Source organism: Dendronephthya gigantea, unplaced genomic scaffold (assembly GCF_004324835.1).
Source record: "Dendronephthya gigantea isolate DGI-Jeju-01 unplaced genomic scaffold, DenGig_1.0 000001F, whole genome shotgun sequence".
Classification (NCBI taxonomy): domain Eukaryota; kingdom Metazoa; phylum Cnidaria; class Anthozoa; order Malacalcyonacea; family Nephtheidae; genus Dendronephthya; species Dendronephthya gigantea.
This window is the reverse complement of record NW_021163011.1, coordinates 2767448-2794120: the sequence shown is the minus strand read 5'-3', so window position 1 is coordinate 2794120 and position 26673 is coordinate 2767448. Positions and strand designations below refer to the sequence as shown.

Below are 26673 nucleotides of genomic sequence, written 5' to 3'. Positions count from 1 at the left end.
CCAATCTATTATTTTCTTATCACGCTCAACACTTTTGGAAGGGGGATTTTGTATCCATCTTCTGTGATCTCTTTCAAAATCGATTGTTTTCACTGTATGCAAACATCCATATATAACCCACCCTCTCTACCTGTTTCTGTGGAGGAATGAAGGTGTTGAACAAGACTTAAATACAATTTATGGTAGAGTTGAGAAATCACATTAATATTCCCATAAGCTTTGAACAACTGGCCCTGGTTTCCCTTGTGCAGTGGTCAAATATTTCTACATGTGTAGGGAAATAAAGACAAATTTACATTTGGACTATTTTAATAAGAGCTGTTGTTGAATAATGGTCAACTCGACTCACTAACCAACTCATGAGTGAACTCAAACAAACTGAAGCTGCCCAACATTAATTATTGATACCACCATCGATACTGAGTTTACTGGTCACCCCTTTTTTTATTTTAAGGAAACAGAACATTTGGTAAAATACTGACATGTAACTGGACATCCGGTTATCGATGGTCAACAGCCGCACTGCTCAGGTAGGTACACACAATTTAACTTGTTATATATTTTTTTAATTTGTTGTTGTTGATTTCGTATATTGTTGATTTCGTATATTGGTTGCTTTCTGTTTCAGTTTAACCCTAGGTGGTTTTGGTGTTGACAGATTTTACCTGGGATACTGGAAAGAAGGATTGGCAAAATTATTTAGTTTCGGTGGTCTTGGCGTATGGACGCTTGTCGACTTCATTTTAATTCTTGCTCAGTACGTGGGCCCTTCTGATGGTTCCCTGTATATATTTTAGGTAAAGCCGTAGGTAATACCGTAGGCATAATGTCACCGTTCTGTGGCCTGAGTGTGGTTTAGTGAACGCAAAACTGCGTCCGGACCATTTCACATCAGTGAGAATAACTTGTTTCCGACAATTACGAAAGAAAGCCGGGACGAATTCTCGTTCACCATTCATCTGTCAGACTGCCACGAAACAAACTTCGTAAAATTGCCTGCTGCATTGTCGGGTAAATTTAGTATTTATTTTAAAATAACTCACAAATTCAGTAATTCATAATGATAAATTTTCGTCATGCAATAGGCTTTACCCTTCACCCAATGATCTTGTCAGTTTTTTGTCGAGTACTTTTTCGTGTCGAGCCAAAGGTTATCAAGAAACAAGTACTGTACGTTCAGGTGACCGTATGGCATGTTACAATGAAATATAGATTAACATGAAAACAAGCCATTTGGGAGAAAAGAATGATTGGCAATGTCCAATGTATAATTGGCAAAAGTATAATTTATTATAAAGATAGGAAAAAACGCTATGTCATTATTACTACCTTATTACTGTGTACCATGAACCATGGCCTAGTTTTTATGGAATTATGGGCTCTGTGGCTCGAAGATTTCATTCCTGCACGAGCATATTCTACAATGGTATCGGCTATCGCAACAGCTCCTCTCTTTGTTTGGACAAATCATGTATAAAGTTATTACAGATTTGAAAAGTTTATTGAGTAGTATCAAAATGGTTTCAACGCAACCTGGATGTAGTAGTCTTCATTATTCTCTGCCATTGCCATTATATTCCCTACAAGACGAAGTACTGCTGAACATCTGCCACGTTGGCGGAATTATTTAAAGCCTTCGAAGTTCGAACCGAAGATTCCGAGCATCAAAGGGTGAGCAGCGTTTTCACAAATTATATTGATTTAAATGGCTGCATTTGAAGAAGACGATAGCTTTCTTTTGCGGTCGACAAACAGAGATTTGCTCTCCGCTGTTTTTAAAGATAGTATTCCAGGTTTGCAAGAAGCGTTGTTGCTTGTTTCAATATAAAACTGACAAAATATTATTTGTGGTATACAGTACCGTCAGTACAGTATTATTATTAGACTTGATGATATAATTTGATGAACATTTTCGTAGATAATTGGAGAGATAATCCAGATTTTACCTTCTACCTGTCAGAACTCAGCTCATCAAACTTGGACCGTTTGGGTAAGTATTAACATCGATTCCAACCGCAAGAGTATGAATAATATAGAAAGCTTTACCATTGCCATTCTTTCAATATACTGACAGTGAATATTTTCATGACGTGAAAGATGAAATGTTCCATTCAAGGAGGGAAAGCTAAGCTGAATAGAACAATCCATCTTTCACCCAATAAAAATATTCTTGTTGTGATGGTGCTACAGTGTAATTTGGATTTACCAACTGGCAACTGAGTGTGTTTGGATTTACCAACTGGGAATCTAACTCTTGACCTTTGGTTTGCTAGTCCCCGGCCAATAAAAATGAATACATTATTTGTTATAACATACATATATTCTGACTCATAGTCAAATGCATGTGAGCACAATAAAATAAATACTGTGAGAGTTAATGGGTAGACCATGCAATGGAAACCTCGATTGCGCAGTCAGTGAGATGGAAATGTTCATTTAATTCCACATGACCTAAAACAACCAATTAAAATTAAGACATTGATAAATTAACAAGGCATTATATAACATAATTATGTTATTTAATGAATCATTTAATAACATTCCACAAATCAAGTGACGCTTGGTATCACTGTTTTAGTTTCAGAACCTGAGAGACTATCAGAGGAACGTTCCCAGCTGTTGGAGCAGACACAGGATCTTGCATTTAATAACTATAAAACCTTCATTAAAACAGCTGATTGTTCAAGAGAAATTTTTCAAGATGTTAGTAAAGTTAATTCTTATGTATATATAAACATTATCTTCATATCTCTTAGTTGAAACATTACAAAGTGTTAAATCATTTTTAAAATATCATCTTCTAGTTTATTCATGTAGAAACACAAGTTGACTCCTTATTAGATGCACTGCCATCTTTTATTGATAAATGTAAACGATTCCAGGATGCTGGACAAGAAATTAACTCGCGGTAATAATTTGTTTTGCTTATATTTAAAATTTTTATCAAATATAGATCAGTAATCTTTATTTAAACATGTTGAATAATTATGCCTTGTGTATAATCTGTGCAATGACACAGTAGTTAGTTGTAATGATACTGCTGCTACACCAACATGCTCAGCTGACAGTTGGATGTGATAACAGTATGGAATTTTTTTAACACATTATTATTCAAAGATTTTTTATTATTTTTTATAATGTAAATAGTTCTCCTTAAATTGAGAAGTAGTGTATTTAACCATTTAATAATAAAGGGTAAATCAATTATGATTTTTGGCACTTCACTCGAGGCAGGTAAATTCTAGTGGTTTAAAGGGTCTTATTAATTTCGAGTGGAATTATACACACTTCAAATTTAAGCCAGGAGCAGTTTATGAAAAATGAGTCAACTATAGGTCCTCCGGCAGGAATAGTTCAATGCCAAGAGCATTGCACCAGCGTCGCAAAAGCGTAGCTTCGATTCCCGCTGGGAGGACCTATAGTTGACTTATTTTTCATCAACTGTTCCTGGCTTGAATTTGAAGTGTGTATAATTCCACTCTAAATTAAGACCGTTTAAACCTCATTTAATAATAATAATAATTTCTTGTCCCACATTTTAGACGTTACTCCAATTCTATGATACTTGGTAGACACACTCAGTTGCTTGAAGTACTAGAAATCCCACAGGTAAATATTTTTTCCTTCCTGAGAAAGGAGTTTTGTTAGAAAAGATATTTTGCAAATTTGACAGGATTAGGAAATTATTGTGTATTTTTAGTGCAAAGTTTCTTTGAAACTTTGCAGTATTGTGGTGAGTGGCGAAAATTCACATCAGACAGTCAGTCAGTCAGTCATAGTGTAAACTCCGGGGGGCGGAGTGTTTTTTGTTTGTCGTCTTTGATCCTATGTGGGTGGGTATCAGGAAGTTTGTTTGATCAAGTATATAGTTTTCTGATTTGTATATTCTTTTAGCATTTTCCAATTTAAACAAAATATGAAAGAATTACTGTGGTTATTGTAAATTTTATAACATTCGTTACGATGATATGTGTGTTGTTCCCCCCGGTACACGCGATTTCATCTTGAACAGCGCATTAATGCGCATAAGGCCGCGATTAATATTCAGAAGCGCAAAATACAATAAGGAGCGATGGAGCGACGAAGTGTTGTTTTGAAATATTTTACGCGAAAAGCGAGCAAATGTTCGAGAATTTGTGAACTCATTAAACGCAGAACCAAGAAAGAATACGTCCACATCCACTATCGTATTTTAACTACACGCAACGGCATAACATAATATACACGACTTATTTTGATAATGTACTTCACGAATCTAACATGTGTTGATAGCAATTGATACTGCTGTATAATCGACTATGGAGGTTAAAAAATTTTTAACCATAACAGTGCTTAATAATTACTATTTGTTATAGAGAAACAATGGAGCGAGACAGTTCTGTTTAAAATGTACAAATCTGAAGCAAAATGGCGATATTACTAGCAAGTGCCGATCAGTATTATCAGGTTAAATGGTATGCTAAGGTGCTACACGACATGCACTATTATTACACGTAATAAACACTATATTTGAACTGATCCATTGATGCGCGCATCGTGTTATAAACACACGCATCGAATATTACACTGCGCGATTTATTTAGATCGTATACTTCATTGAATAGAGTGCTAGACAACACAAACTTCATGAAGCATAGGATTGTTTTGTATTTTACGTATTGCAGTTAATTCACGCTAAAATGTTGACAATTAAGTGCTAATATTATTTAGTTCGTTTTCTTATAGCACAACTTCATAGAGCTATATTTATTTAGTGCTTTGTATTTTATTTAGGTAGGCTATAGTGCGATTGCGCGCATATGGTTATGTAAATAGACGGATCGGTTTTGAATATATACAGGCGTCCAATCAGTCCAAAAGAAGGGCAAAGTAACTATTACATTAATTACGTTAGACCATGTTTCATCTGCGCGACCACATTTTAAAAGTCCCGTACGCCTATGCACAAACCAATTTTACTGTCATAAAAAATGCTTCAAAATGAAAACTGTGGATCCACACAGTAGGCATTCAAGGCTAATTATATTGTTATGGTTGATATCCATATATAATATCGCGACTATAGTAATGTAATTTGAGTATGTTTGGTTATATTTTCGTGCTGTCAGGACAAGTGATCGATTCACGCATCGGTTATGTAAATCATGCAAGGTTTATTTACTTTAAGGTTTATACAGTATAGTGCAGTTTGAAAGTATCTTGTGGGATTCTTCTCAGAAATATTTTATTATAAAATGTTTACATCATTTCCAACACCTCGCGAAACACACCCCACCTAGGCCCCAAATCTATATCAGAGCCATAGCCCCTATAACCAAACATAACCACAAAACCCCGAACGGCCCCACCAAGAATAACAAAAGACACAACCGACCAAACACCGCAAGACGGACCCCCACTCTCACAAACCCTCTGAGCGCCGACCGGCCGAAACATGAGCGCGAGATCACCTGGATAACCGCGCATTTTTGCACAATCACAAGTATAACAGCATTTGCATTATAGCCAAAACTTTGCACTATCCTTGGATCCCTAGTTATATCAATAGTTACTAAATTATATTAATCAACAAAATAAATCTAATTAAATTTACGATTGAGAGCCATTTATAAAAAGATTCCCAACATTTCTTTCTCTTTGCCCAAGCTATCACTGTTCACGTACACTTAGTATTTTCTGGTTAATTCTATACAAATCTGTTCATTTTTAAGATTTGTGATATTTGTCAATGTAAATTCTTGTACTAAAATATTTTTAATGCTCCCTCTTTTCATATATAGGTAAGAGTTTCCAATATTTGCACTACATAAGGCTATGGTACTAATTTTAATAATTTTATAATCTCCCAATGCAGTTAATGGATACATGTGTACGAAATGGTTACTACGAGGAAGCTCTGGAACTGTCCACGTTTGTGAAGCGGCTGGAAAAGAGATTTTCCAACATCACTGTCATCAAGAACATCATTTCGGATGTATTCGCTTCGAGTCAACTAATGCTTATTCAATTGTTGCAACAACTGAGAACTAACATACAGTTGCCACAGTGTTTGCGGATAATTGGTTACTTGCGAAGACTCGATGTGTTCTCTGAAACTGAACTGAGAATGAAATTCTTGCAAGCCCGAGATAGTTGGTTATCGAGTGTTTTGTCTGCCATACCTCGCGATGATCCATACCACCATATCAGTAAAACTATCGAGGCTAGTCGAGTACATTTGTTCGATATTATAACTCAGTACAGAGCAATTTTCTCTGACGACGAGCCTGGCATACTTGGTGATGATGAGGATAGTTCAGCGAACAGCAGCTTGTTTCATGCCTGGATTGTACAAAAGGTACAGTGCTTCGGATATCATTGCCGCATCATTTAGTATATACGATACGGTTTTGGGTTATAAATGTTATGGGAATGGAGACGAAGAAGACAATACTGTACCTTGCTTGTTCCTCGTAAAACTTCAAAATAACTTGTTTGGCAAAATATCTTTAGATATCCGCGTTTTTGTCCACGTTACGTGATGATCTCAAGAGAGGTGTTGGAAACAGATCGGATTCGTTGCTGGGACAATGCATGTACTTTGGATTATCCTTCAGTAGAGTCGGGGCAGACTTTCGCGGGTTGTTAGCTCCTCTTTTCCAAGAGGCTTCATTCTCTTCATTCTCTTCAGCAATGGATGTTGCCACGCAAAGGTAACCGAACGACAATGCACCTTTTGCAAATGCATCTTTGCCTAGTGATAGATTTAAATGTGAATTGTGTATCACTTTTATACATGATTTATACTCTGTCCATTTCAGTGGCGTACGATACACGATAATTGGGGAGGGGGGGGGGGGAAGAGCACATATTCATATATTCATGTTGTGCAAGATTAATTTCTTTTAACAGGTCTGTTAACATAAATATATGTGAATATATGAATCTGTGCCCCCTCCCCAATTATTGCGTCTTCTACGCCACTGGTCCATTTCATTCATCACGGACAACGCGTGTGATGATAGCGTGATAATTATGTCTCATTTGATATGAGGGGGAGCTTGTGTAACATCACATTCGCTGCTGTATTAATGACTGTGCATCAAAAATCCCAATTCCTCTAAAAAGTTGTTGTGAAAATTACATGACGTTTATTTTTAGCTTCAAAGAGACGATGAATGGCTACCACCCTGTTTCCTTTTCTTCGACACTAACATCGACTATTTTGGGCTCAACACCAAGCAAGGTTAGATTTTAAAAGAACTGGGCCCATTTCATAGATTAGGCTGCATACATACATTGAAAGCAATAGAATTGGGGGTGTGTATTCATATATATTCATCTTTGCATACCACAGGAACAATAGCGTACAAAAGAAATCAGTCGAAATACACCCCATCCCCAATTAAGCGTCTATAGCTGCTACCCTGATTACTGTTCCTCAGTATAATTACAGTTATTATCACGTGATATTTTGTACCGTGGATAAATAGAGCAGGCTTTAGTTCCTCAACGTCAATCAACTTTTCTCACTGAACAGACCAGTTTTTTGTCTTACTGTAACATGTCTTGTTTTACAGACGAAAACGTCAGACGAGAATATATCACCGCCAATTGTGCTGTTAGAGCACCCACCATTGGCATCATTTACAAATGCTGTTCTGGCTGCACTGAATGATCTTCGACTTTGTGCCCCACTTGGCATCGCTCATTCTGTCAAGATGTGTGTGGAAAACTCTCTCAGCCTTGTTGTTGCCGAGACAACATCGTTTTACCGGTAAAGTGTGATAAAATATTGACAAGTAACTTTCGCTGCTGTTATTTCAAGATCTTAGCACTTGTCTAACAATGTACTGGATATAGCTAATGTACCTAGCAAAGTCAGTTAGGGCTTGAGTTTATACCAAGTCCCAAATCAAATTCAGATGTCGCGCTACCGTAACGATAAGGTGGCATTTCTCTCTGTTCTATACACTGTAGGTATTTATCAGTGTTCTATACACTGTAGGTATTTATATATATCCAGTGATTATCAGATCAGTGATTTGTATGAGATACCACGGCTGTTCGTGTAAAATATTGATGAGAGTAAGTTATTTCAGCTCAGAAAGCCATTAACCATAAACCAGAACGTTGAAAAAACGGACAAGACATGATTTCTCTACAATTTTTAGACATTACTCTACTTTTTTGTTTAGCGCGGAGGAAACTGCCTTGACCAGCGAAGAGAAGGAACTATTCCAGAAATTTTGTGTAGTCCTAGCAAAGGCACTCGTGCCGTATCTGAACAGATGCGTGCAAACACTATTTTCATCAAAACCAATAGGAAATACTAAAAATGTGTCCTCGTTCATTTCCATGGATGCTGACAAACTTATTGCACCGTTGTTGCCAATGATGCCGAACACTGCACCGGAGCCCACTGTGGACGCCGAAATCAAGCCTGATGAAGAGACTGAGCCCATTTCGAAAGAAGAAACGACTGAAAACCACCATGTTCCTATTGACGAACCAAATTCTGATGATATCAGTAATAACGAGAAAACATGACAGTTGAAGCAGACATGTACACAAAGATCAAAAGACGACAATGCAAAAGTCACGGTAAATTAAAGTATCCTGTGCACAGCCATTCAAAAAAGCCGACAAATTCAAGAACCATGCAAGTAAGATTTTTCTATGTTTTCGAAGTCTGGTCATTTGATTCTTGTACGCATGCCTTGAGTCTTTTACGTATGCACATGTATGTGTCAATAATATTACTCTAAAAATGTTTTTGCTCACTGCGCTAAATTTTTACAAATATCAACCATCACTATATTTGCAAAATGAAGGTAGTGCAAAATACCCACCAGCTAGATATTCTCGTATTGTGATTTGTGATCACAATATATCTAAATGATAATTTGATGTTAAAACCATGAGAAAGTACTATATTGTTTTGAGAATTTTTCTTATAAAGCGTCGCCGCTTCAATTCTGCTCTAACCTAGCGACCAGGAACAGATTTTTTGTGGCCTTAGTAGGAGTAACCAACACATCTCTGAAATCAATTGGCTTGGCCATACAATGTTTAGTATTTATTTATCACCTAAAAATTTTAAATTTCATTCTAACGTTTAGTAGGAAAGGAGAGGTTTACAATTATGCTGATCGCGTAATTTACTGTATATAATATATATACAGTATATAGGGGCTTTTTAACCGCAATCCAAATAACGCGATACCTAAATAACGACATGCACTGGAGTTCAAGATTTATATATTATAGGGAAGAAAATCTTAAATTACCTATATGTGCATCATGCATGATGTAAATTGTAAATTGAAAAAACTACTGTAAGTATCGGTATATATATATTTGCAATCATGGCGATTTTTTAACATTGACTTTTTCATATTTATATATATAACAAAAGACGATTATTCACAGTGAGTGATGTTTTATTGCATGCATGTGTACGCGAATATTGTATTGTAAAATTTTTAGAATTAGTGCAAAAAGGTGCATTGCCGTTTACATAAAAACATTGTAATTTACAATACAATTTTACTGTTGCATATATATTACACAACTTTTTGCAACTGTATGAATTTATAATTTATCGAAATAAAAACTAATAAATTTAATTAAACTTGTATGATGTTTTTAAAATTCTCGGTCGGAAAAGAATTAACTTAACGACTATGTAGTATTTCATAAGCCTGTCCTAACCCTAGTTATAGCGTATATAACATAACATTATCAAAGTTCTAATCAGCGACAGCGTTTTAAGCGAGATAGGAACCGCGTGCATGCACAAGTGCGGTGGCAAAATTGCATCGAGATTTTTATACACAGGCTAAATATAAAATATCTCAAGCGAATTGAGCGAATGAAATACAGGTTATTTAACTGTTTACAACTTCTTAATGAATGTTTTTACCACATGGTAAACGAGAAATTGAGTTTTCACAATATCGCCCGTCATGCGGTCATCCTCATTTCCATATGAAGCCATCGTGTGTTCGTTCCTATATTTATATGTATTCTTTTTTCAAACAACTTCATTTCAAGTACTAATTGCTTGAAGAAATCGCCTTTGAACAGTGAAAAAATCAGAGTAGATTCGAACGTTTGTAAAATCGACCAGCACCCGTATTACAGAATAGCAGAGGAGCGAAGCGGGTTGATTCAAAATGTTTTGAAGCCGTTTAAAGAGGTTTGTTATACCACTTCTCACAGACGGGCATTTAAAGTTGTCGTTCTCTTGCTGCTAAAGTAATATTTAATTACCATTTTCTTCAGTGAGTATGCGCTTGAAAATTGTGTTTCTAACCTTTATACTATAGCTAATGTATTTGTCTAACCGATGGACATGCATACTACTGTCGGAACGCTGTAATTTACACAAAAATAATATTTGTAAATACAATTCAAAAAAGCAGCTGTCGTGGCTGTGGCCTCGTGGACATTTTCTCTCCTTAAATGATTATTTATTTAACTATTTTCGCCACGATCAGCGCTGTTGTGTAAAGTTGATCGGATTATTTCAATGTCAACGCTGTGATCTTGGTCGAGATGAGGTTTCATCACGCGTTCATGCCTGAGAATTTTTTCTTCGGCTTCAAAGCCACATATTGCACATACGTGCATGTACAACTTTAATTTTCAATTCACTATAATTATATAGCCTACAACTGTGTTAATCCTGAGTTCTGTTCTCACGATTCGATTTTGTTGCCTGTTGGGTCCAACTCAGAGTCTCAGTTCTGATGTATAGAATGTAGTCTGTTATTGATAACACAAATGTTGCATTTGGCTTTGATTTGCTGCCCATATACATCGCAAGCCAACAGACTATACAGAAGTGAATTTGATGCGACAAAATTGGATCGTTTGAACAGACCTTTATAACATATATATACTGTATATCAGCAAATATTCTTTTAAACAGGCACAAAAAAATTAGCGATACTGGTAATTAATAATATAGATTGTTCGTGCTGTGGCGTTTTAACGTACATAATCTCGATTTCAACTATAACATTGCGATGGTCAAGATGATATCGAAAAGTCGTATGACAAACGTACTGTTATCATTGTTTCGAGCTTTATTATGTCACGACTTGGCGCTTCAGTTCGAATATAGATGTAGATCATTGTCGTAAATTGCACATGCGCGCCTAACTTGTCTAATTATGACATCACAATCGGTGAATAGTGTGTCACACAATTGGAGTGCGCTTCTTTTTGCTTTGTAAAGGTTGTAGTAAATGCAAAAGAGAAAGAAAACGTTTTTGGTATTGCTAAGTTGTCTGACATACGTCTTTGGAGAAGGTAGGTTAACACCAAGTGAACTTATTCCTACGGGAAAAAGTAAGGCTCATTTTCACGCGTTTTGACACGCACGTTATGGTGTAAATCCTTATAGTGTAGATCGAAAGAACTTAGTCTTCACCGTATTTTGGTATGCCTTGGCTTTAACATAACTCAGAAATATTTAAAATTTTTCGTGGAAAGCAGCCCTAATACTCTTGAATCGCATGCAGAGTATTGCTGGGGTATTTCATCATTTCTTTCGTCAACCACACAATACCTTTTTAGATATTTATATTTTATATTATATGTGAAGAAAATGTTAGGAATATAGTAAGAAACCGCTGTGTTGACACAGTCACCGTAGATTTTATGTAACATTTCAGGTAAGAGTTAACAAATGGATGGAAATTTCAGTGCGGCATTATATTTTATATATAAGACCCGAATGATGGTTAATGATATAAGAGTTACTGAATGGAAAAAAAAAGTTTAATGCATCAGACATATAGGAAGATTATTTAATGGCCCTACGATTAAAAAATCATTGCATGTGAATTGATTTTTAGACTGTACAAAAGTTTGCGGTTGAGGCTCTCCTTTGCGAGCTCCTTGACTCATTCTCATGTTTGGTCGATATGAAGTTAATATGCCAAATCCTAACATTGTTCGAAACTAAATATTTTAGAAAACATTGAATATCCACAAACATCCACTACACCTAACAGATTTACACTCGAACTACAGGGGCAAGCTGGCCGCCCTGTGCAAATTCCGTGCAACGTCTCGCCGTATCAAGAAGAAATAAAATGGATTGAATGGAGAAAAACTAACTCCAATACCCTGCTGTTGGTAAAATACCCGAACTATCAGATTTACATCAATCCCGAGTTCTCAACGCGCCTGGATATGGATCAATATGGCGGGTTATTGATAAACCCTCTTCGTCATCGAGATTCGGCCACCTATGAATGCAGGAGCTTTATGGGTGATATCACCGCATTCTTCCATGGCTCGAGTATCAATTTAAAAATTCAAGGTCAGTTTTGCAGTATCCTTTGGCCGTAACATTCAAGACTTTTGCCAAAAGTTTCAATCCGCGTTCGTGTATGAAGTTGTAGGGAATACATGATAATAATGTTTAGCCCAAAAACGAAGTTGCCGGACTCTCAAATTCCAAATAATGGAATAGATTCTTATTATAAATATGAGAGCCCAACATATAACATTTAAGAAAGCCATCAAAACAATTTAAAGTTTAAAAGTAAATATATTTGTAACGTTTCGTCTTTAACCTAAGACATCTTCAGACAAGTGATATAAAATTACATGAGATTTGAGTATATATAATCTATTTACATATGTAAATTAATGACGGATAGGAAGGTATAAGATAGTACATGACAAAACCGCACAGACGAAGGGACATAAACACAATACAAAAAACTATGAAAACACGTTACAGAAGATTAAGTGGGATTGAACTGCCCTGGATGTTAAGTGAGGGTTTGAGTTTGGAGATGAGGAGGCTTTCATGAATCATGAGTTCATGTTTGTCAGAACATGAAGAAAGAATTTTAAAATCATCAAAGTCGGCACAGTGCCCTGCAGTGGTTATGTGGGAGAAGATGCTGGACAAAACTGGACTAGATGACGGTTTTCCAGTTATAGGGGAAATTCCCAAGTGTTCCGATACTCTGGTGTGTAAATGGCGTGTGGTTTGACCCACGTACGATGCGGAACAGCATCGACACTTGAAAAGGTATACAACACCAGATCTCAGAAACTTGGGAACTTTATCCTTAAATGGAAAAAAGGAAGAAATACGTGTGGTGGAACGAAAAACAAAGCGAATATTAAGATGCGGATAAGCAGCATTACAAAGTCGAGTAATTTGATTGGGAATCTGAAGCGAGTGGGAACCAGTGAAGGGAAGGCAAAAATAGACCATTTTCTTTGAAACTGTGTGAATAAGTGGTTTTGGCTCAAAGGTGTTGTTAAGGAAGCGACGAACTAATTCGTCAAACATATGAGCGGGATAACTATTCAAGTTAACAAATTCCTAACAACCTCAAGTTGGATATGAAAAATTTTCATAACTAGAACAGAGGTTGAAGATTCGGTGAAGTAAACAGGAGATTAAAGAGCGTTTATATTCAACAGGAATGAAACTGTGGAAGTTGGTAAAAAGACCGGTAAATGTGGGTTTACGATAAACAGAGGTGGAGAATTTACCTCTTGAGCGAGTTATTTCAATATCTAGGAAAGGCAGCTTTCCGTCTCTTTCCAATTCAGATGTAAAGGAGATATTAGGGTGCTGGCAGTTTAGGTAATTAAGAAAAGTAGGAACATGGTCCAAGGATCTGAAAAGAAGAAAACAATCATCAACATAACGTCGATATAGAATCGGTTTGAAAGAAGGGGGACAGTTGGAGAGCCATGATTTCTCATGGAAAGACATGAAAATATTGGCGAAGAGTGGTCCTAGAGGGCTACCCATAGCCACACCATCAATCTGCTGATAAATCTGGCCATTAAAGGAAAAATGACAGTTTTTAACAGAAAGAGATAGGAGTTTGGTGAATTGTGAACGATCAAGGCCTTCAAAACACATACAGTTTGAAAAAAATGAGATCTGAGATGATCTCAATCGTTTCATCCACAGGAATATTAGTGAACAATGATACGACATCAAAACTGGCCATAACTACATGGTCTGAATCAATGTCACTGCTCAACAGTTCCTGAACAAAGGAAAACGAGTCCTTTATGACAAAAGAACTGATAGAGATTGGAGTAAGGAAAGGAATGAAAAACTTAGCTATTGCGTACGAATAGTGATTGATACATGATAGAATGGGCCTTAAAGGAATAGAGGATTTATGAATCTTTGGGAGTCCGTATAGTATGCCAATGCGTGTACCAGTGGGATACAGTTCATTGTAAGTTCTTTCGTAGATGCAGTTGCCAGCCTTCAGTTTCTTTAGCAACGCTTTAACTTGATTCTCACGTTTCAGGGTGAGTTTAACTGCGTCGTCTTTCAGAGCAGTTCAATCCCAGGGCAGTTCAATCCCACTTAATCTTCTGTAACGTGTTTTCATAGTTTTTTGTATTGTGTTTATGTCCCTTCGTCTGTGCGGTTTTGTCATGTACTATCTTATACCTTCCTATCCGTCATTAATTTACATATGTAAATAGATTATATATACTCAAATCTCATGTAATTTTATATCACTTGTCTGAAGATGTCTTAGGTTAAAGACGAAACGTTACAAATATATTTACTTTTAAACTTTAAATTGTTTTGATGGCTTTCTTAAATGTTATATGTTGGGCTCTCATATTTATAATAAGAATCCGTTTTCCGCCTGGCAAATCTCTAGCTAAATAATGGAATAATGTAATATCATCAATGTTTAACCTTTGGAATTTGGAATTTCGGTTTACCTAAATTGGTATTTATAATTTATAAGTTAGAAAATTATAGATATGAAAATAACCTCGTCCCCAGTCTTCTGTGTTCACAACGCGCGATGTGGTCCCAAAAGACCCTGGGACGAGACGAGTTTGTATCACTGGGTCGTATATGCGGTAAATGAACGGTTAAGAAAATGCCGTACAGAAAAACAACACGCTTGGTAACGAGTCGGTGGAGCTATCATAAATATAGCCGTGACTCCCTATGATTCAACGTCCGTTATCGGATTGTTGTGAATTATACAGGGTTTATGTCAACCTCTATAACATCTGCTTCGTGGCTAGGGAATCATATATCTCGTGCGGATAAAAACTACCTCAGTAACAATCTAGGAAGACAGTATATTATAAAATTGTTTATAAAATTCCAACCATTTTATCTGGATTAGGTATTCTTTGTGTCATGGATAGGGGATTTTTACTTATGACGCAGGGCCATAATGCACACGATCGAATTCTTAAATTCCCATTCATATTTTATTTTTGACAAGTAAAAATTCTTGATATTAATAGTTTTCTTTGATTTTGGCACGGAAAGTAAGATTCTGCGACGATTTCTGAGCTAACGAATGCGCGTCGGGCAGTCAGACAGTTATGCTGTCAAAACGATTCTTCCCTTGGCAAATATTTTACAAGGAATTTTTATAGTTTCGATAACTTTCGTAAATCTATTGATTCCAGTTAATCCGAGTTTTCCATAACGATCTCCCAACAAAAGACCAAAAGATTAGGAGGAGCGCATTTGATTGGTTGTTCGAACCACGGAGACAAAGTGGAAACAATTTACACGAATTAAACGAATAGCAAGATCGATTAAATATTTGTTTGTACTAATGAAATACATAGAGCCACAGGCAACATGAAAACAACAAGGTCACAATAACTGGCATCGTAGAGAGGTTTTTGCTAACTGACACGGTCATGATTTTTGTTTGTTCTTTCTCAAACAACAGACTCAACTTCAAGTTATACGTAATCATTTATTTATTTCTCATGGACTTGTTTATGGTGTCCGCGGGAGGTAATGCAAGATAAATAATGTCTTCAATGTTAAATGGTATCGTAATATAAAAATCTAACGGCTTTGTTCGCCGATAGAGTTCAGTTCTTTATAGCCGATTGTAGAATTAGTTTGTAAACAGTTTTAAAAGGTTATAGTTGTAAGGTTGTAACGTTCAGTGTCTTTTTAGTTTCATTTGACAATATTAATTTTGAATAAACAAACTATCCATTCAGGTTTCAACACCATCAGCCAAACGCGATTCATATAAATGACATGTGGGCGATGCACTGGTTATAATATAGTTCATGATAATCATATATGTTCCTATATTTTATGGAATAGCTCTTCATGTACATATTGTGATGTAGTCAAAACCGCAGCAGTAGATCTGCCAGGCGAAGAACAAATTCTAATGACTCTATCTGTTAACTCTAAAACCAATTGAAACAGTTACGAATAGAACTGGACAAGTTTTATCTGGCCGTCTGCAAATCGACTTCGACCAAAAGCCATGGGTATAGACAGTTAAGATTTCTGATAATCGTTTATTGGTAATGCGTTCTCACGCGTTACGAACCACGTTTGACACAGACATGTCCTAAGCAGTGAACTCATAAATGTAAACTGATCTTTTCAAGCATACAATGGCTTTGTCGAATGTTCTATGTTGGGCTCTCGTATTTATCATACCACACGCAAAGTCATAGGAATTTACTCTAGGTCGAACTTAGTCAAGTCGTGCCGGCACACGGCCAAATGAAAAAGAGACTGTATCAGACTGTTTTGGCGATCGTGTATAAAGATAATTAAATAAATAAATAAATGATCTGCACTCTAGAGAGTAGAGTGTATAAACCAACCGTTACCGGATCGTCACGACGTAAAAAACTCGATCTGAATTCTTAAATTAACGCTGAAATTATAATTTTTCGGATTTGATTAATTTAATACACTCACATTAATTCATGTTTATGACGTATTTATATTTTTATGCAGATGAAGAAGTAACCGCTAAAACTGTTGAGCAAGTCACTGTTGGACACTCGGTCATTCTTACCTGCAAATTGAAGAACAAGGTTTCTTCGAGGATGCTTCTCGAATACACTTGGACTAAAAACAAAGTAGACGTCACCGTTGACCCACGATTTACAGTCCTCATGTCTGGTGGATTGCTTGTTCGACGCGTGAATATAGAAGATGCGGGAACGTACAAATGTAGGGCAAAAACGCAAAGTGACAAAGATGTACCCAGGGTCTTTAGGGGACTGGAGGTGAAAATGGAAGTATTATGTAAGTGTAGATTTCTAAAAGCATCACTCTTGACTTATTGAGATTGGAAATCTCTGGAGGTGATCTACGGAAGATGACAATCGATCTAAGTGATAACTTGCTTAATTATAGAACTAACTAATCATCTGACCTTTGATAGTCTTCTTACACTGAGCCTGAGGTTCCAAGATTTTTGGTCCAAAAAACGTAACGTTAAAATACCCTAGTACACACGAGGTATAGAACGATTTGTATTTGACGCCTTTCATGCTATGTTTTGTAGATCCGCCCTCTATAAAGTTAAGTAAGCCGACAGTAATAGTAAGTCAAGGAAGCGATGTTCAAATTCCATGCACATCACAAGGAAATCCTTCTCTGATTACTACAAAATGGATGTGGAATGGAGAACAACTCCCCAAATCATTTCTTCCTGTGATCTTCCCGAATGGAACGCTGTTGTTAAGGAGTGTGAAATCAGACCACGATGGGATTTACAAGTGTACACCTTTTAATGAAATTGGTTTAGGAGATTCGGCTGAGACAAGACTTAAAGTGGAAGGTGGGACGTTGGTTTTGTTTATTCAGCAAGTTAATAATTACTTGTTCTGTTTGTATGTTGGCAATGAAGCCATTGAAATTAGCGATTTTGTAATGCAAAAGTGTGAGAGATTTGTCTAAAGAGTGGCTAAAATCTCAACTACCTAATGTGTTCCCCTGAGTCGTGCCACGGAGAGGACTTTTTCACTGATCACCAAAAACGCTATCTCTGAGCCCCACTCATTTATCGAGTTGAATGTTAGTGAACGCTTAGAAAACAGACAAATATGAATGGTGATATTTTGTCTCTATATAACAGGTTCAAAAGGAACAATTCTATGTATTGTATGAACGTTTATTGTATTAGTTTTATGTTGCTATACGTTTAACCATCTTTCACCTATCTTTTTAGCGCAACCATTATTCACCCAAGTTCCTCCGAGGAAATTAACCGCGAAGCTGGGTGAAAGCCTGACAATGACATGTAAAGCAACAATTCCTCGCGTAACATGGAGAAAAGTGAACTCATCATTGCCTAAATTCCGATCAACAACCCACAGTGGGCGCCTGCATATTAGGGATGTACAGTTGGAAGATAGTGGTGTATACGAATGCAAAGTTAGGACATCTAGAAAGTTATTGAGACGATCAGTAGAGCTATCGGTGATATGTAAGTATAATAATATATCATTAGCGCGAGATATTATTATAAAAATATTATTTTGGTTGGTTTACGTGGTATGCTACTGTACAAGCTAGATGGTGAAATCACTGACCTATATATTAGGCTATTTCATAAATGAAAGATCTCAGGTGCAAAAGGCAGCCATCTTGCTGGCAAGTGTTTATTGCGCGATGACCGTGTGACCTATTTCACTGATACGTTGGCATTTGCGGAGATGAAAATTCATTTAAAAATAAATTTCTTAATTTATGTAGTTAAATGCCAACAAATTACTGCTAAAACGGTAGAAATAATGATTCACAAGCAGCCATTAGTCCAGCATGAAAAATTCACAGGCAGCCATCAGTCCAGCAAGTGTCTTGGCGTATGATTTGAGCACACGAAAATAATGTTTAGTTACACTTTTTACGTTAAGTTAAGCACTAACTCCCATCAAACATTCTGATTCATAAAGACCTGGAGACTCCCAATTCCACTAGTCAATATGCAATTATACAGTATATTTGACCATTTTCATTTGCATCGAACCAGTGAAGGTCGTATATAAACCTAACAGCGATTATTTCGTTTATGTAGCCACTCCAACTCCTCCTGTCATAAAAAACGTGGAAATGCTCTCAAAATCTGCTGTTGTATCGTGGGAGACAGGCTACAATGGTGGATCGAGGCAAACTCTGGAAATTTGGTACAAAATATCGAACTCCGATGATTATCATTGGAAGAGTGTCAAAAATATACCAGCTGATCTGACGTCCTACGCCGTATACGATATCGAACCTTATCAGTCATATCTCTTTAGTATGAGAGGAAAAAACAAAATGGGAATCGGAGTTTTCAGTCGAATATTTCGTACTGACCGAGTTACTTCTCGAATTTATCAACATGACAAGAGCAAAGGTGAATTTTTAAGCACTATGCGATCTGTCGTATACGATTCTTACCCTAGAGTCAGAGTGTGTGGTCGAATATAAACAACACATACAAAGATCACGTCAAATTGCGCAAGTAACAGAATGAGCAAGATCGTCACGGAACTCACTTCCATCTGTCAGAATGATAATAGCATACAACCGATCGAATAGTGTCAGTAGGCATTTAGTGATTTAGAACTTGTATAAGTGTTAAGATCCGTTGCATATTTGGTCGGTGCATCCCAGAATTAAATACAATAGATCAAGCAATACCTCATTATTTATTATTCCCGTGTGTATTTGGCACATGTGAAGTCAAGTACGGCGTATACTATTGAGGGCATGCTTACATGGATTTCCATTTGATTGATGTGAATAAGTGGACAAGTTACGAATGTTTTGTTAATCAACATATAAACATGCCATTCGATATATTACTTTACTTGTTTTCGTAAGTCAATATGGAAAAAAGTCGAACCTAATATCTCTCCTTGAGAATCGCCTGTAGGTGCTAGGGTGAGCTTTATGTTGCTACCGTTTCTAGCCTATACATTCCTAATTTATGATCGTCATCTCTTACTTTAGTTCACACGAAGCCACTAGCTCCTAGTAACGTCAGCTGCACTCGAACTGCATCTGGATACCAAATATCATGGTCGTACAGCCAGACTCCCGGCCGACCACAAGTGCAATACTTTCTGGTCGAGTATCGACGGCTGAATTCATCAGCCAGTTGGAAATCGCTTGGAAATCTCATTAACAAGAAGCGACGACAATGGCTGGTCGATGGTGCCATTGTCAGTCCAAAAGTGCCCTATGAATTTCGAATGTTTTCTTTTGGTGGTGCATTCAGTGAACCTTCACGTGTTGCTAATGCTTCTCCAATAACAGGTATATCGACCTCAGTGCTGTGCCGCCTATAACAAGGTTTGGCTTATGTTGTAACCTTCCGACCCTGAAGCCACTCTCTCGCCGTCTGATTTTCGGCTCGCGAATGGTGATTTCAAATTTGTAATATATATTATAGCTATGTGAATTTTGCAATTCTATAGTGTTTTATGCCAGGCTCTTAGCAAGCTATGAAAATTTTTAGGATCTGTTCAATCGTCAACCATTTCCCAAGGAAATACTCACATGTGGGTAGCAGTAAGTTTTGCATCACTCGTGGTCGTCCTCTTGGCGCTTGGAAGTTACTGCTACTGTTATCGATTTAAAAAGAAACGAAAGAATGTAACTCGTAAAGGTATAAAATATCGACTTTTTGTGGCCGAATATTATTATTATTATTATTGATGCCAGCTTTCTTGTGTTAGTCTGAAATTTATACACTAGCAAATTTTACTGAGCTAAAAGTCAGAGTAATTCGATTTCAAACTACACTTGATGTTCAGATGTGTTTGAAAACGGCAAAAATTGAAATTATATTTGGTCTTTATTTATACTTCCCTGCATCACTGCACGATCATCGTAGAATTTCGAAGTCAGTATGGACTATATCGATTTTCACCAGATTGGCCCGATGCCATTAAAAACTATTTTAATAGCGTCTCTTGCTAAGAATTACTCTTTTTTGAAACAACTTATTTCGACATTTTTGTTGTTTTTAGCAAAGAGAATCAATAGAAGTTGCAAGCTGCCTCGCCTGTACAGGTATATTACTTTAACACAGAATGATGCAGTATACTTTTTTCTCTAAACACGTGCACGCATGCATGCAATGTATATTGAATTTCACCGTGACGGAGCTGTTAATTAATATCAAAACCAAGGCACATGCACCAGACTGGAATTTCTGATAGTTGATTGAACAGAATTCAAATGCCAATTTTGGCAACTGGTTACCATATGCTATATTTATTGATTATGTGAACAGCTGTGTCAGTTATATAGAGTTGTTTCTGAAGAAAGCAGGGGTTAACAAAAGCCTACATCGTACAGAGGCAATGGGAAACCATTTCATGCCGTGCCCCATGCATGTAGTTGACAAAATAGTTAAAGTCTTAGGAATGCGCTATATGAAATGATATAGAAATGTAATTCTGCATGCACGACCATATACCGTTCGTTTTGAATCGCGCACATACAGCTTCGATTACAGCAATAACCCTGCCCAAAAAGGAGTTGGTATCAAGCATTACGTATTTACATACTCGATACTTTAATGGAATTAGTGCTACCATGTGCACTATAGATGTGTGTCTCCTATTCTGTTCGCAATTATATATTGTTATTCTTATTCGAATTGATTGGTTTAAATGCTGCTCTCCAGTGTTGCGTTTCTGTAGGTGTACCATGTGTGTCTGGACGCACGTAATTAATGGCCTAGCTTAAACCATAAATGTCTTACTTTATAATACGAAAGATTACAGGCCTTAGAGGGTAACATCCACCCAGTTCCTACGTGACCAAACGAACATTTATCATTAATATTCCCAATCAATGTAACATTTTTAGCACAATTTGACTTCTTCAGTTATATTTCGACGCGCAATTAAAAAAAAGCTATATATATACGTCCTTACAAAAACGAAACATTGTGGTTGGAAAGCGGTTTATATATCCCTTAATTACAAGAATATATTAATAAACGTGGCATGTTCATCCATCAAACTTGTTTTTTACAATTTCAATATTTTTTGCATCTGATTTGCATAATTTTTCACTTACACTTACATGTCGACCACTAGAATATTCTTCGTATGAAAGACAAAGAAATCAATTGCTCTAAATTTAGGTTTTGCATATATATCAGCTCTTCTGAAACATTTAGATGAATGGAAAGCATTCAAATAAGGCTTGGGAATTCTTCCTGATAAAGTTACATGTTATATTTTGATCTTTGCAATGTTTATCTCCCTGCTGCGTAATACATGCATATTTTCTATAAACATTCCCGACCTATATAATGACCTCATGCGGTCGCAGACGTCTTCTCGTGAGCATATATGCGGATATACGGCATGTGAATTGTGAACAGACCGAAACGAAATAGGCTGTTCTTAAGAAGTCGCTAGAGTCGAAACTTTGAGAAGGAAATCGCCAATACCCTGCCGCTTAAGGTGCTAAAGGTTTTAGACGAGAACATCGCTGACTGATGAAACTTAATGGGGAACAACATCGCAACAAGGTTTCTAAACTTTTGTTTGGAATTATGGACTTATTATGTATTTAAGAAAGTCGTTATATTTATGCTTACTCAAGCCAGATCAAAGACTTTTATATCTGTGTAATACAACATGATGTTTGATTTGATTCGATTTTTTAACATTCGTTATGTTATAGCATTAGTATTTAGCCCTGTTGTATATGTATTTAGAGGTTGAATGTGTGCACATATATTCACGAGAAGTCTGAAATGAAAACATGCACATATATACGCTAAGCGCAAACACAGTATTTTCATGCCTGTTGGATATCGCGATAAACACGAATATCGGTGGCATATTGCAACAGACGTTTTTGGCAATTCATCATATCTTTGTTGTAGTTACAGGCTATATAAATACATCCCTTAATTTTAACCGTAAGCTTCAAAACACATTTCAAAATTGAAACTATACGTATTATTCAATATAATCCGACGTTTTCGCTTGACAGAAACCAGATCCATCAATAATATATATTTTGTAGACATGTGCTATGTATATTAAAATATTATACCAACTGCTCTATAGCTTGCCCTTAGATTTAGGTTGGAACATCTGTTTTCGTTTGGATTGGAAGTTATTTCAGTGACAGTGAGGTTTATTTCTGGGTCAGGCAATGCTTCTAGAGTTCTAGTCGAGTGCTGTTTATAGTTAACAAAATGATATAAACACTTAAGAAAATATTTCATGAATTTCATAGTTCCGATGCATTTTCTCGAGACCTCCGCAGTAGCCACGATATGTTTTTCTTCCATAGGGCATAGATTAAAGTATATAGCTACATTATAGGCCAATAATTATATTTAAATCTAGGTCAATGTTTTATATAGATTATAGTCGCACATATACTTTCGACACGCACAGCAAAAATTACGTCGATCGTTTAGCCGAGGAAGTATTTCTCATTCTTTCGGTAATTGTTAAATTCCGTTTGTCATCGCTTATGGTTTACCCAAAAAGACAAGGAAGTTCAAGAAGCGGATCGGAAATGTCGCATTACCACCTCCAGTACAGGCTGAAATGACTCTATACGTCGATCGGACGACGCTAACTTCCCTAACTGAGCAACGTCCCTAACTGAACAAATATAACATTTATAGATTGTAGACTTGTAGTCAAAGCCTTTCTTCTTAATCTGCATGAACGTCTCATTTTTGTGATATGTTCAAATTAATGTTCCAAAATCTGGCAAATCACCACCTTAACACCGAGGAAACTGCATGTGACTTTATATATGCATGCCTATGCACGGTTCGTTATTGGCGTTATAAATGTACCGTTTTTGAACCGTATATTTGTTCAATAGATACATATTTAGGTGTTGGTCAGATAGCCAATGCCTTGTAATATTTTAGGGTACTGACATTCAAACGAACTATAAAGTACCGGTAGTTCAAATTCTCGTCGTCGTATATGCACATGCATGAAGAGGCAGTATATAGGGAACGATTTGACATGAAATATGTCATTTTGTTGTCTGTCAAGGGGAGAATCTAAAATGTAACGATATTTTGACGGAGAGTTTATCTTGAGGGTTACGTCGTGGCCTCGAATTGTCCCAGGTTTAATACTCCACATTGTGCTGAAAAAATGGCGCTGCCTTTTCGCCACGCGTCAGCAATGATGAGAGACTTCAGACGGAAATACTCCCAGCTTGCTTACATCTACTTTTAGATATATATACTCAGATGTAATATCATTTTGGAGCTTCGTGGAAATAGCTCAAGTGCATGGATTAGTGTTTAACAGTGCATTAATTAGGTATATTGTACGAGCGCGATGTCTGAACTAGATTTTGTTAATTAAGGATTATAAATGACAATCCAAAAAGGTTTTTGTTTGTGTAGTCAAAACTGTTGTTCGTCCCACATGTACTAATCTAAATGTAAATCTTTCATTTTTCAGCTCGACGGAGAGTTCCCTGTCTGATTCTGACTTTGACTCGTGCGATTTACATGATGTGAAGTTCATTCCCAACGTGTCATCATTTGTGCTGGAGAGCCAAGAAAATCTCCACAAATCCAGTCTTACTAAAGCTTCCCGGGCGAAATGTGAGCACAAGTCTGGTCCATCGCCATTGTGCGAAGACAATGCTACATCATGCGTCGTTGGAACATTAGCGGACACGTCCAATACACGAGGCCATAAAGGACCGATGGACCAGGATTACTTTCCTCAAAATTACGAGGGTTATTTCCGTTCCCAGGATGATGTGCCAATGGCGTTTAACACTGGGCGTTTGTTACCGGAGTTTCCGGAGTTACGAGATTCTTACGATCAATTCTGTACGACAGCGAGTGAACATAGTTCACGGGACGATCTGGAAGGCGGTAAACTAGGCAACAGAGGCTCAGGTTTGAGTGTACTCAGCGAGCTGAAGTCCACGAGAGGAATGAGGGATTCCATGTATTGTTCAGAAGAGGACATACGTGCTTGCAAACGTCGGCGAAAGTCGATAATGGAACAGGACACTGACGAAAAGAATCATCGTTGGTCAATGCCGGAGTTCACAAAACTTTTGCAAGAGAACTGTGATAATGATCCTGGTTACTTCTTGAATTACCAGTACGATTCTCTCGTGCAACAAAAAGGTGGACAATCGCACAACGAACAATCAACTCAGACTTGTAATACGCCAGTCATAAGTAAAGGAAACTCCGAAGAGCCCATACAGGAATACCTCTCCTCTGTCGTAACCACACCGGACTACCCCAACATAGAAGATCAGATGTTATCAGCTAAAGAAAGGATCATACTTGGCGAGTCAAGGTCTTGCCCGTCTCTGGTTCCAGCCTCGACGTCCTACGATGCTCGAGATTGCGACAGCTCCGGTTTCTACGACGACAGCGGTGATGACTCGGTATCTCCAATTAACAGTCGTGATTCCGTGAACACAGTGAAAGAGAATCCTGAATGGCATGGGTACAAAGCCGATCTGAAAGATAGCGGAATTTATGATTCTAATGAAGATGTGGGTAGTAATTCTTCATTAGGCGAGATCAATGTTTACGCGAGTGGTTCTGCGGGTTACGAGGAGACGAGTAACGGAATACGGGACAGCCCGGAGGGACAGGAAACATCATCAACAAGCTTTGATCAAATCCAGGAAAAGCATGTAGAAAAACTAGGCCAATCCAAACATGCCCTGGAAGATTCCAGCTCTCGTGCAAATCATAGTAAAAATAAGGATTTTCATTTTGTCAATGGACACGTATGCGATTTGCAGCCGAATTTAAAGCAAGTTGATGGCATGAAAACATCCTGTCATAAAAACGCACATGCAGACAGAGATATATCAGATGGGGATAAAGGCAAACGTTGCGCTCATTTAATGCAAGAATATATCGTAAATAAGAGACTGAGCACCCACAGACCAAATAGTTCATTCTACCGAACATCGGCAGTTTGATGTTTTCACCAATGTTCATAATAGGACAAATCATCGCGAACATTGTATAATAATATATAACACATAACGTTTAGTTACCATTGTGAAAAACGAAAATTGAAAGTGTAGCTTGCATTGTGACCACAGACACGATTGCAAAATTGCTGTCGTCTATTTTCAGTTCTACTTAGATTCAAAATTTCTAATCGTCTTCCTTGAGTCCTCTCGTCGTACTGCACATTTTATGAATACCTCCAGGAGGCATCCGAAGACTGAAGTACTGTGCAATAGTTTTAGATCCAACCTGATATTTCAGTGTTCTTTTTGATTCTTTTGGATTTTGTGAGTTGAGTAAAACAGTGTGTGCAAAATGTGCATGTGAAATGTGCCCTTTGTACGATGAAAACTGACCAATTTTGTAGAAGGTTACGCTGCTGTAAATAATTTTCCTTTCCACGGTCTTTTTAGTCTTCTAAAATATAAGCGTATGTATTATTTTGACAGTTAAGGGGACCTTTTCGATTTTGATGTTTTAACGTGTTACTAACTTGCGCCTGAATTATGAATTAAGGTTCTTCTGTACTCCATGCATCCCCATGCACTAGCGTAAAAATCAAGGAATTACATCTCCGCACCTCGAATTTTCGAATTGTTCAGGAGAAAGCAAACTCAAACGGCCAAACCGTAACATATGGTACTTGCAGAACTGACAATCCACCACCTCTATATTTTCACATTTTAGCTGCCCTTTTCAGTAATATCCTAGAGTGGCCATGGAAGCTTTTGCCCCCCAAGTTCTACGCCCCTGTACCAAAAGCCTATAGGCAAACTTCTTTTTGTATTATAAGAGTTTTTCAGATTATATTGCTGTCTCAATCACCCCGGCCCTGGCTATACATGACTATACGTTTTACAGATTCGTCCGTCTTATTTACCCGATTGGATGGTTAGTTGTTATCTCTGTCGTTCGCGGGAGGGGT

General features: G+C 37.1%; 2 protein-coding genes across 4 annotated transcripts; both read left to right on the top strand.

Moving 5' to 3' along the window:
- The first annotated feature begins 804 nt into the window (after positions 1-804).
- On the top strand, positions 805-9568 carry LOC114526912 (conserved oligomeric Golgi complex subunit 8-like). Its single transcript, XM_028548457.1, has 10 exons — positions 805-1793; positions 1919-1990; positions 2579-2703; positions 2805-2908; positions 3543-3609; positions 5855-6337; positions 6493-6692; positions 7141-7225; positions 7560-7756; positions 8178-9568. Exons 1-10 carry the CDS (start codon positions 1706-1708, stop codon positions 8527-8529), a joined length of 1773 nt encoding a protein of 590 aa, XP_028404258.1. The 5' UTR covers positions 805-1705; the 3' UTR covers positions 8530-9568.
- A 408-nt stretch (positions 9569-9976) lies between these two features.
- Positions 9977-26196, top strand: LOC114524488. Of its 3 annotated transcripts, XM_028545590.1 has the most exons (11): positions 9977-10265; positions 11225-11298; positions 11966-12316; positions 16754-17047; positions 17310-17585; positions 17976-18233; positions 18825-19145; positions 19745-20050; positions 20253-20402; positions 20767-20809; positions 24211-26196. In XM_028545590.1, exons 2-11 carry the CDS (start codon positions 11235-11237, stop codon positions 25712-25714), a joined length of 3567 nt encoding a protein of 1188 aa, XP_028401391.1. In that variant the 5' UTR covers positions 9977-10265; positions 11225-11234; the 3' UTR covers positions 25715-26196. The 3 variants fall into 3 exon arrangements, with proteins under 3 accessions (XP_028401391.1, XP_028401383.1, XP_028401400.1); XM_028545582.1 differs by lacking the exon at positions 9977-10265 and having other exon boundaries at positions 11030-11298; XM_028545599.1 differs by lacking the exons at positions 9977-10265; positions 11225-11298; positions 11966-12316 and adding an exon at positions 15609-15775.
- Positions 26197-26673: the final 477 nt, after the last annotated feature.